The 12,159-nt window shown below is 42.0% G+C and overlaps 1 protein-coding gene across 3 annotated transcripts in view; it reads left to right on the forward strand.

The window, feature by feature from the left end:
- Window positions 1–5,941: 5,941 nt before the first annotated feature.
- PKP2 (plakophilin 2) overlaps window positions 5,942–12,159 on the forward strand; it is a 95,617-nt gene continuing 89,399 nt past the window's right edge. The window contains exon 1 of one of the 3 annotated variants that reach the window (XM_025879548.2): window positions 5,942–6,331. In XM_025879548.2, the coding sequence (XP_025735333.1) occupies window positions 6,109–6,331 (223 nt within the window). In that variant the 5' untranslated portion in view covers window positions 5,942–6,108. Of the gene's footprint in view, window positions 6,332–9,025; window positions 9,104–10,210; window positions 10,243–12,159 lie in introns of those variants that run through there. The other 2 variants (XM_073877720.1, XM_073877719.1) reach the window with 2 other exon arrangements.

Here is a 12,159-nt window from a genome sequence, read left to right on the forward strand (position 1 = left end):
CCAGAAAAGAACTCGAATAGCCGGAGGAAGGTTGAAAAAGAAAACCAAGCTGGTGGCATCACAATTCTGGACTTCAAGCTCTATTACAAAGCTGTCATCATCAAGACAGTATGGTACCGGCACAAAAACAGACACATAGATCAGTGGAACAGAATAGAGAACCCAGAAATGAACCCTCAACTCTATGGTCAACTCATCTTTGACAAAGCTGGAAAGAATATCCAATGGAAAAAAGTCTCTTCAACAAATTGTGTTGGGAAAATTGGACAGCCACAAGCAGAAGAATGAAACTGGACCATTTCCTTACACCACACACAAAAATAGACTCAAAATGGATGAAAGACCTAACTAAATGTGAGACAGGAATCCATCAAAATCCTTGAGGAGAACACAGGCAGCAACCTTTTCAACCTCAGTCCCAGCAACTTCCTGCTCTACATGTCACCAAAGGCAGGGGAAACAAAAGCAAAAATGAATTATTAGGACTTCATCAAGATAAAAAGCTTTTGCACAGCAAAGGAAACAGTCAACAATACCAAAAGACAACTGACAGAATGGGAGAAGATATTTGTAAATGACATATCAGATAAAGGGCTAGTATCCAAAATCTATAACAAACTTATCAAACTCAACACCCAAAGAATAATCCAATCAAGAAATGGGCAGAAGACATGAACAGACATTTCTGCAAAGAAGACCTTCAAATGGCTAACAGACACATGAAAAAGTACTCCACATCACTTGGCATCAGGGAAATACAAATCAAAACCACAATGAGATACCACCTCACACCAGTCAGAATGGCTAAAATTAACAAGTCAGAAAACAACAGATGTTGGCGAGGATGCGGAGAAAGGGGAACCCTCCTACACTGTTGGTGGGAATGCAAGCTGGTGCAGCCACTCTGGAAAACACTATGGAGGTTCCTCAAAAAGTTGAAAATAGAGCTACCCTACAACCCAGCAATTGCACTACTGGGTATTTACCCCAAAGATACAAATGTAATGATCTGAAGGGGCAGGTGCACCCCAATGTTTATAGCAGCAATGTCCACAATAGCCAAAGTATGGAAAGAGCCCAGATGTCCATTGACAGATGAATGGATAAAGAAGAAGTGGTGTATATATATAATGGAATATTATGCAGTCATGAAAAGAATGAAATCTTGCCATTTACAACAACGTGGATGGAACTAGAGGGTATGATGCTAAGCGAGGTAAGTCCATCAGAGAAAGACAATTATCATATGATCTCACTGATATGAAGCATTTAAGAAACAAGGCAGAGGATCATATGGGAAGAGAGGAAAAAATGAAACAAGATAAAACCAGAGAGGAAGAAAAACCATAAGAGACTCTTAATCTTAGGAAAAAAACTGAGGGTTGCTGGAGGTGCTGGGGTGGGAGGTGGGAGGGATGGGGTGGCTGGGTTTTGGACATTGGGGAGGGTATGTGCTGTGGTGAGCGCTGTGAGTTATGTAAGACTGATGAATCACAGACCTGTACCCTTGAAACAAATAATACATTTTAAGTTAATTAATTGAATTTAAATTAAATAAAACAAACAAACTAAAACAGCAACAACAAAAAACCATTGTTCCCTCCTAGGCATTCAAATCACATTGAGATTTTGTTTCAGGCCAAGCCACCTCCTCCAGGTTCCTTTTGCCCAGTTGCACCTGGACCCACTCAGAGGCAAATTAATTAATCAAAATGCTTGTAGGTGAGAGGTTATACTCAATAAGCTATTTATTGAGCACTTGCATCTATCTCATTGCTAGGTTCTATGGCAGAGACAAAGAAGTGAGGAACATGGTCTCTTTTGTAATCAAGAATGTACAGTGGAAATCCACCAAGTTCTTCCCTCCCTTCAGCCTCCCTGGCTGTCAGATCGAAGTGCTGACAGCCATTAATGTAACAGCTGCAGTCATCCCCCCGGAAGGTATTGGGCTTATACATGCCATTGAGCCATGATTAAAGGAACTCTCTCTCTCTTTTTTTTTTTAAGTAAACTCTGTATCCAATGTGGGGCTTCAGCTCACAATCCTCAGATCAAGAGTCTCATGCTCTACCAATTGAGCCAGCCAATCGCCCCTAAAGGAACTGTCTTGAAAGCCTCAGTAACTATGAACAAATCGCTCATTGCCAGCCCTCATGGTTGCCCACCTGGTTTCCACCTCCCACATCACATTTGGAGTCTTTTAAAAAGAATAATTTTCAGACCTACATACTGACAATGTATCCAAAATAGCAGACAAGATGAACATTTGCATTAGAGATAAACACCTTAAACCTTACTGCCATTGAAAGTCCCCATCACAGAGTGGTGTCCAGCACATACACATTTAGAGCTTCCTTTTCCTCTCCTGATTCAGTTTCATTGTATGTGGCTAATGATAAAACTGTTACCCATTGCCTTGGCAACATACCCATTTGCTAAAAGGAGAAATAAAACCTGAGGTTTATTTTAAATTTTCTATCTGCCAGGTCTCTTAGATTTTTTTGGAAATATTTTTTAAAAAACAATAGATATTGGGGCACCTGAGTGGCTCACTCAGTTGAGCGGCTGACTTTGGCTCAGGTTATGATCCTGGGGTCCTGGGATCAAGCCCTGAGTCAGGCTCCGCACTCAACAGGGAGTTTGCTTCTCCCTCTGCTCCTGCCCTTGTGCTCTCAAATAAATAAATAGAATCTCTAAAACTAAGCAAATAAAAGTAATAGATATTAATAGCCTACAAATAGTAACAGGAAAATGTTTCACGAGAGAAGACACTCATGAAAATGTATTAAAGTTTATTTTTTTGAATGTGAATCAAAGAGTTTTGATGCCATTAATATTTTAATGAAGAACATTTCTGCTCGAAAATTTATACTATAGTCTTCTAGTAACTTCCTGAATTTTGTGCATATTGGAATTCCCCATACTGGAATTTATAAATAGTTAAAGAAAATAAAGGTTACTCTGAGGAAACACTGTAGATTTGAAAACAATAAAAGATTAGTGCTTTAAGGCTATAATGTATAAATCAGATAAAAATGCAAATTTAAAACTCAAGAATTTTTTGAATCCTTATTGCAGATTTCCAACAGAAGTAACCTCATAATTTGTTATCTGTTATTTACAATCCACTTCAGCATTTCTGTGGTTTTACTTTTTCCCCCTTCGACTAGTTTCTGTTGATAAATGAAAAACAAAAGAAATGGAAGCATTTTCAAAACTGAACCAAAATACTAAAAAGTAGCTGATTGTAGAACAGCCAAATACCACAAAAGTATTCACAGCATTTTATTTCCATGTCACAATTTGTTGGCCAGAAGCTGCCTTTAGCATTTAATCTGAGGGCTTGCTCACAATTTAGGAAGTCAGCTAGGCAGCATTCCCAGGAAATGCAAAGAGCATGACAGGACTTGCACTCTGTTGGAGTAGAAACACATCTATTCTGTGTTTTGGGGGCACAATACCAGAGTCTGCATACTTCCTAGTTAACTATTGCTATTGCAATAGGATTCTCACGCCCAAAGAGATCCTTTTAATGAGTTTATATGTTTATCTTATTTTCAAAGAAGTTGTTCTACTGAACCATTGAATTACGAAAGTATTCAAAAATTATTTCAGTTTAGTTTGTTTTTTATTTACAGGGACTATTACACAGCTAATTGGCAGAATACCTAGAATATATAATAATATCTAAGTGACTTTTTAAAGTTTTTTTTTAAATTTTTATTTGACAGAGAGAGACAGCGAAAGAGGGAACACAAGCAGGGGGAGTGGGAGAGGGAGAAGCAGGCTTCCCGCGGAGCTGCTAGCCCAATGCGGGGCTCAATCCCAGGACCCTGGAACCATGACCTGAGCTGAAGGCAGACACTTAACGACTGAGCCATCCTGGTGCCCCCTTATTGAGTATGCTTATGAACCACTTATTTAATCCTCACAACAGCACTTTACAGTAGGTACTTTTTTTTTTTACGGTAGGTACTTTTATTGCTCTCATTTTACAGGTAAGAGAATCAAGTCTCAAAAAATGTAAAGAAACTTGCCTAAGGCCACACTATTCACAAAGGGCAAGATCAAATCTGAACCCAGATCTGCCTCCCTCACAAAATGTGAGTGAGGCTTTTAACCACCTTCCTCCTGACAAATCACCTACCTATCCTATAACAAGATTTCTACATGCTCAATATTGGTACCTACCTAAGAGGATAGTCAATTACAACATCAACTTAAAAAGTAAAAAAACTGACTTGAGAGGAAAAAGGTAAACGAAGTTTGGCTCAGTCGAATAAACTGAAAAAAATTCCTCTCCAGGCCCCTGGTTAGGGGTCTAGATAAAGGCAGATCTGACCTTGTCAGTTATGGCTCTCCAGGCACAAAAGCAAGGATACCTCAGCCTGCCCCATGGGGGCTGGTACTGAAATGTCTTTCAATGCAGCACTATCAGGGCTGCAAGAAGAGGCCATTGAGTAGGGAGAGGGGGAGAGAAAAAAGGAGAGTACAGGAACTGAGTCTGATGTTGGAAGTCTCTATCATCACTTCCCCTTCAGTTCACTGATCTTTTCAATTGAATCTCAGCATCAGGGTGAACGTTTACATCTGGCTGTGTAATTGAACTCTTCACAAGGTATAATCTACTTCAGGACTGGTCCTGCTGTGAGGAATTAAGATCCGCAATCCACATGACTTCATTTAAGCATTACATTCTGCAAGGCCTTAGACTTGTGGCCAGCTGAAAAAAGCTGGCTGAACTATCACCACTCTATTGTCTAGGCTTTGGGCCCCTGGATTTCCTCTTCACTCCCTGGAAGCACGTGTACCTGTGCATGAAGTGTGTGTGTAAGGATAGAGGTGTATGCACAGGAGAAGGGGGAAGCTGCGATCTCCAGCCACTCCAGACCTGAACAAATGGAGTTTTGCAGTAACTGAGTGATTTGAGGGAAAGTAAACATACAGACCCAAGCAGTTAAAGGGAAGATGATCTTACTTAATACCAGGGATAGAAGTTTTTCTTTCTGCCTCTCAAGTCCAAAAAGGAAAATCAGGACAAGTGACTTGTAAACTTTAAGGTCAAGGACCCTTTCTGTTGAGCTTGGCTCTCAAGTTCTCAGTAGTCAACTGCGCGTGACACATAATTAATAGCAAGATAAATATAAGTTGTGGAAGATGCAATTGAAAGTCAGAGCCACTTCCATGGACCCCCTACAAAAAGCCTATCATAAACAAGACTTAATCAACATTAGCAGGGCTATTGAACAGTATCACCTAGCTCTTCTCTAGAGCCTCTTATTGGGGTTTCTCTGTGTGGGGGTGTTCGTAAGGGAGTGGGTGAGCAAGAGCTTACTGGGTACAATTTGTGTATTTACAAGAGAAAACAGAAGCTCTGAATGAGGAAGAACATATGTTTCTGGGACTGCATCTGTGCAAAAAGTACACAGCCCCTGAAGTACGAAATAAAAAAAAACCTTTTAAAGTTTTATTTCACACACATCTTCTTGGCACATTTCCCTCCTACTGTCCTTTCTGCCTGACCTTTCTGACCCTCAGGTCCAGGAAAACCATGAAATGTTGAACAATCTGACAGAGGCTGCCTAACCGGATAAACCGCTCGGGGATCCCACAAGCAAATCTTAGCCCAGGATCAGCAGTGACTCTCCAGGGCGCACCTGCCTAGAGAGCGGCTGCTTCTGCAATTAAGCGGAAATCACATCCCCTGCCAGGGCTGCGCGGGCGCGGCCCCGGCCGGCGGTATCCGAGGTGACTCGCCGGGTTTGCGCGGCCCCGGGCGGACCGCGCCTGTCAGCGGTCTTCCCCGCGGGGCGTAACTCGCCAGGTGTCTGCGCGCGGCCGGCCCCGCCCCCGCTCCCGGGCCGAGTGCGCGTGCCTGGCCGGATCCGCGCCCCCTGCCCGGGAAGGGTGGGGGGTAGGGGGAAAGCTGGGCCTCTGCTCCCGAGGCCGCGCTCTCCCCCGGCTCGGGCCTCAAACCAGGCGTGGGGGCGGGGCCGGAGGCGGGGCCGGGACGGCGGGGCGGGGCTGGCGCCAGTGCCCCGGGCTCTGCTGCAGTTTCGTCGGCAGGTCTCGCGGCAGGCGAGCGGTTTCGTCGCCCCCTCCGGCCCCATGGCAGCCCCCGGCTCCCCTGCTGAGTGCGGCTACATCCGGACAGTCCTGGGCCAGCAGATCCTGGGGCAGCTGGACAGCTCCAGCCTGGCTCTGCCCTCCGAGGCCAAGCTGAAGCTGGCGGGGAGCAGCAGCCGCAGCGGTCAGGCGGCCAAGAGCCTGCGGATCCAGGAGCAGGTGCAGCAGACCCTGGCCCGGAAGAGCCGCAGCTTGGTGGGCAACGGTGAGTGGAGCTCAGCCGCCCCCCCCTCCCGCACCGCCTGCATCCCACCCCTTATCCCTTCCCCTCCCTCATTCTCGCGCCCTGTTGCTTCGACTCGCTGCTTCCTTAGGTTGCGGGACCTGGTGTTCTGCCCACCTGTTGCTCCCGGGCTCTTTGTACGACCCGCCGCGCCTCCAGACTCAGACAGACTTACTTGGGGAAAGCACTCTCCTAAAATAACCTCTTTCTCAGCTTCTTCGTATATGCATCTACATATATAAATGCACATATGTGAAATAATTCAATTTTCACCCCTTCCTTGACACCCTCCCCACCACCCCCACCACCAATATCGTGGACTTAATCTGGAGGCTCTGGGAGTCTATAAACACTTTGAGATTCTATGCAGGAAATTGGTATGATCATTTTTTCTGGAGAAAAATCTAGCTTTTATTAGATTTTTAAGTCTATGACCTCTCTATAAGTTTTTTGAAAGAGAAAACCTGAAAGTACTGGCCCTCCCTCTTACAACCTGTAAATTGAGATTGAGGTGCCTCGCCCAGGTATTTAGGGGCGCTCCACCCTGTGTACGGAGCGAGTGGTTGATCTAGGAAGTGAAAAAATTTGAGTGGGAGGCTTTGGGCCAGGGAACAACCACACCACCCCGCGGAGGAGTGGAGGAAGGGAACTTTGGCCCAGCCCGCAGCAGCCTCGCCCGCCTTGCTAAGGCGAGCGGACGTCCTCTTGGGCACAGCCCTGGTCTCTCCAAAAAGGTTAAACTCGGAAGTGAAAGGGGATCAAAAAACGACAATAACACTATATTAGTAATTGATAGGGGAGGTGGAAGGGAAGATGGCAAACCAGCTGTGAAAATTAGAGAACATGATGTATCATTTTCTCCCCTGAGATAATGATCTCCCCTCAGATAATCAGAGCCACACAGTAACTCTTTTATTAGTTATTGGATTTATTTTCTTTATTATAAAAGAATTATAAGCTTATTACAGAAAAGAGGAAACTAATTGAACGATTAAGTTGTGATATCCGTTTGTTTCCTGCATTGTTGAACAGTTTCTTTGGGACATAACTTGGGCAATGGCAAATGTAGAACCCATTAGGAAAAAAAAGAAAATGCAGCCCAGAACAAAGATTTAAAACAGCAGACCTTGGGAGGCTATATTGTTTTCAGTTTGTGTGAAAGAATCTTAAAGGATCAGGCAATCAATATTTACATACTTGAAAGGTAAAGAGAAGATATTTAATGATTGTAGTTAATGCAATTCCCTACTGTGTGCCAGGAATTGAACTCCGTGGTTTGCATTCATTGTATTGTTATATTAAAAACAAAAAACAAAAAAAACTTTTGTCCTAGGTGTTTTAATCCCCATTTTACAAATGAAACTAAGGAGTTAAGTAACACTGAAGTTCCCACAGACAGTAAGTAGCAGAATTGGTATTGAAACCACCAAGCCTCAATTTTTAAACCACTCATCAGTTACATTGTTAAGCTTTTTGGTTATTAATACACAATGGGATTTTTATTAGACCCTGGGGCCTTCCTGGTCTCCTCTCATTTTCCTGAAGTAAAATTGAGGTAGTTCTGAGAGTAGGGAGGTCTGGACAACACTGAACTGCCACTGTACATGGAGAAAAAGAACCTAAATTTACATTTGAGAGTGTGACATCTGAGGCCAATTTTTGATCAGTGGTGTCCTTGCACTGGATCTGTGCAGATCCAGTGTTCAGCTGAAACCAAACTAGGGTGTTCTGCTTGGGGGACACAGGAGATGCACCTTAAATGTTATTTCTTACCCTCTGAAAATGGCTAACCAGAAGAGCAACTAGACAGCCACTATTCAATAAATGGGGAAAATCAGCAAAAGGAAAGGGAGCATTGCTGAGCATCTGTGTGCCTAACCCTGTTCTAAAATCTTCATATGTTTGATTTCATTAAATCTTTAAAACAATTGCATAAGATGGATATGAAGCTCCATTTCACGTATGAAGAATGCATCAGTCTCTCAACATTTATTGGTTTCTTTGCCCCAAACCCATACATGATCTGTCCTCCTTACAACATGGTAAATTCATATTGCTTGGTGAATTCAAGAACTATGAAATGAGTCTGTTCTTCATGCAGGGCACTGTGCAGGTGCTGAATTAAAACAAAGACTGTGCTTGCTTTCAGGCAAGAAGTTTAAAGTCTGTAGAAGGAAACCTCCCTCTAAAAATATGTGTTACCACACAAAAAATAGTAAGCAACCCAAAAGAAGAACAGCTAACACATTACGGAGTTTGGAAGTACTAGTTTAGACTACTAGCTGAAGGGAATTTTGAAAAGCTTCTTAGAGGAATTGGGATTTTAGATCTCAAAAATTCAGTAGGACTGGACAGGGGCCGTGGTTGGAGGAAGAGCATTCTAGGGGAGAGCAGTGGGGATATTCCATAGTTCACAGAATTGATGTGGTAGGAACAAATCGTGTCACTGTGCTTCTGCTCTAATGCTTAGGGCAACTACTTGAATGGTTCTGCCTACTAAGAAACAAAGTGTTCGAAATATTTTGATTACAACAGCAGCTTCCCTGCAAGCTGAAATGCGCTCAGCAGCCTCTCAGGCAGAGAGATAAGGCAGCTAACAACACCTACTTATTCTAAAGCCTTAGTTTTCTGAGACTTAAAAAGGAAATCGGCTTCAAAGGAATTTAACATTAACATGCCATGGAACAATTACCAAGGGTGGTTCGTGTATGTTAATTAAAGTTCTTTGAAAAGGCCTGGGGGCTTGTGATGGTTGTGAGTATTGTTTTTATTATTTCCGTATTACTATCATGTCTCTAAAGTTGAAACAGACAAGCAATTGTTACAATAGGGCTGGTCTGGAAAGAATCCTGTATCAACACAAGTCTGGGAAGAAAGGACCCCGGTGTTAACTGCTGTTAGTTCCAGAGCCCTGGAGAATTCGGAATTGTTGACATACCTGCAAGATTGGGGCAGCAGATAATCTGCTGAAAACAGAGATGTGATAAATGAGGCCGATTTGTTGATAAATACCCTGCAAGGGTCTTGAATGCTTCAGGGTATAGGTGGGTGGTTTTCATTGTAAATCATTCTAACCTTTGTTGCTGTTTTAAACTGTGCTGAACATTTTAAAGTTCATTGTAACTCTTGGGAGGGGCGTGTGTGTGGGGGTGGGTTAGAGGGACGGGGTCAGAGGCATGTAGCAGCATTGTGAAATGAGTGAGTGTATTGTCGGGAGTTTTAAAAAATCACTTTATAAACATCACAGAGAAGACATTTAAGAACTGCAAGTATTAGCAAATGAAAAAATTTAAAGTGTCCATATCCTATTTATTACACTTACTTTGAAAGTACTGCTATACTTATTACACAGTTCCCCCAGGTGCTTGAATGGGAAGAAAATCCTGTTTTAAATTGTTATAGGTAATACTTGTAAAACACAGTGAACAATACCCTAATAAAATTTGCAACTTCTTTGGAAATCCACCAAAAAATTTGAAGCATGTCATTTACTTAGTTTCCCTGGCCAAGATGTTTTGGATTATCTGTGATCAGAGGAAATTCTGGAGAAAGGGCTGAAAATTGGTTAAGGAAACAAAAAAAGGTTATTATTAATAGGTGTTATTGGAGAGAGTGGGGGGGGGAGGGTATTCAAATCCTGATGCATTATTTGTTTGCCAAAAAGGAATTCCAGGAATGAAGCAATTCTGGGAATGAGGTGGCTAGTCCTTCAGAAAGTGGGAGGGATCAGGAGAGGGGGGAAAAAAAAGAGTCCGATGGTGGGGTGGCAGACACGTGCCCAGGCTGTTCTGAGTGTGATAGGTCAGTAGTGGCACCTGATTTAATGTACCTCTGTGTGCGCCTAGTATTGCCCAGGGGCTACTTTTTGTCTGGTGTGTAGCAGATCGATTACAGTGAGTAGAGAAAAAGTGTGTGTGGGGTTTTAGTTTAGTTTTGTGGGTTTTTTAAAAAAGATTTTATTTATTTATTTGCGAGAGAGAGAGAGCGTGAGCACGCGCAAGCTGGGGGAGCAGCAGAGGGAAAGGGAGAAGCAGGCTCCCCGCTGAGCAGGGAGCCCCATCCACCCCAGGACCCTGGGATCGTGACCTGAGCCGAGGGCAGACTTTTAACCAACTGAGCCACCCAGGCGCCCCTTGTTTTGTTTTTTAGAAATTCTTCTGATGATAGTTAATAAAAGGAAATAGAATGTTAGCAAAATGTGACTACAAAAACTATATTCCACACCCTTAGAAATAGTGAGAACACATTCTTTATGGATAAGGTCTTGAATGAGAGTGCGCTAGGGATCTTTCAGAATTAGTGGAACTATAACAATGTTTGGTTTTGATTATAAAAATTCATTGCTCTATGTGTCATAGATAAAATGCAGGACATTCCCTTCAAGAGAAGACTTATTAAGGTTTTTTAAAAGCCTCCTTTAATGTTATCTGTGCCCTGTACTAGTAGTTCCAATGATGGAAACAGAGGGGAGTTCACTTGACTCAGATATTCGAGGTATTTGTTGTTCACATTGGCTCATTTTTCTAAAGTGCTGTTTTGGTTATCGTCTTTAAAGCTTTTTTCTCATGTATGAAAATAAGGATATACATATTTGCATTATTTTATCTTCAGATATAGTTAACATTGATTTTACAGTAAAACTGAGGTTCTGGCCTGATCAATAAAAGCTTTATTTTTTCTTTTCTAAGAGAAATAAGCATATTATTGGCAACCTATCTATGATAGTAATGAAATATAATAACAAACATGTTGCTAGAACCTCTGGACTAAGTCCCATAAAAGATCATTTGGTTCCATCTCAGATGATATTCACGAATTTAAAATTACACAATTCTGAGATAAATGCTGGACTCCAGCTATTTGGTGCGTGTACAAAAATGTATAAAGACACAAATACCGTATTTCACCTGGGGAAGTAAACAGTAGAAGGCAGCACTGCAAGTGGAAATAGAAAAAATGAGGAGAAAATCTTTGTATTAGAGTGAACCATCTCACTTGACTGACTCTTTATGGTAGGAATAACAGAATTTCAGATCCTCTTACAATAGAAGTATTTAAAAATCTATTTTATATCTTTTGTGTAATGCCATTAGTGGTGATTGGATATTGGACATAAAAATAGTTATGTTCTTAAGGGCTTAAAATGAGGTAGGGAACCCAATATGTCGACTTAGATAGAAATGCGTATTTTGAAGAAAAGAGCCTCGAGCATTTGAAAACAGTAACTCGCCATTACTCTTAGAAGAATCCACATACTTATATTCTTGGAATAATCAGATTTAGGCTTAACACTGTTAATTGGTGAAAGCGTCATGATCAAAGTACTGAAATCTCTTGATTTCTAGAAGAAAATGTTGCTCATTAGAAGCTTAATAAATTATTCCCGCTAAATCTTAAATCTCGCTAACACATCCATAGGATGGGAGTAAGGAGGATCACATCAGAATTACAGTATTGGCTTACCTTATGTCTTTGAAGGAGGAAAACAAATGGGAACTTTTCTTGACAGATAATAGGAACTTACTAGAGACCACCAAAATATTACAGGTAAATACTCAAGCCATACAGTAAGAGAATGACAATAAATATTTAGCATCCAGATGTAGAATCAACCTTGCTAAAAGGAACATAGCCTGTCTGCTCACTCAGGAAGAAAGAGTCTGCCTATGTTAGGGGGAAAGAAATTTTCTCTACTCTCTGTATTCCCAGAATAACAGACACAGTAGAAAATATTTGAGCACCTTCCATCCACACCAAGGCAAGAGCACACATGTGACTGCCCTCGTTACATTTTGGCTCCACTGTGGTGA

This window comes from Callorhinus ursinus, unplaced genomic scaffold (genome assembly GCF_003265705.2).
Source record: "Callorhinus ursinus isolate GAN/ISIS: 27379988/994484 unplaced genomic scaffold, GSC_fseal_2.0 scaffold27, whole genome shotgun sequence".
Classification (NCBI taxonomy): domain Eukaryota; kingdom Metazoa; phylum Chordata; class Mammalia; order Carnivora; family Otariidae; genus Callorhinus; species Callorhinus ursinus.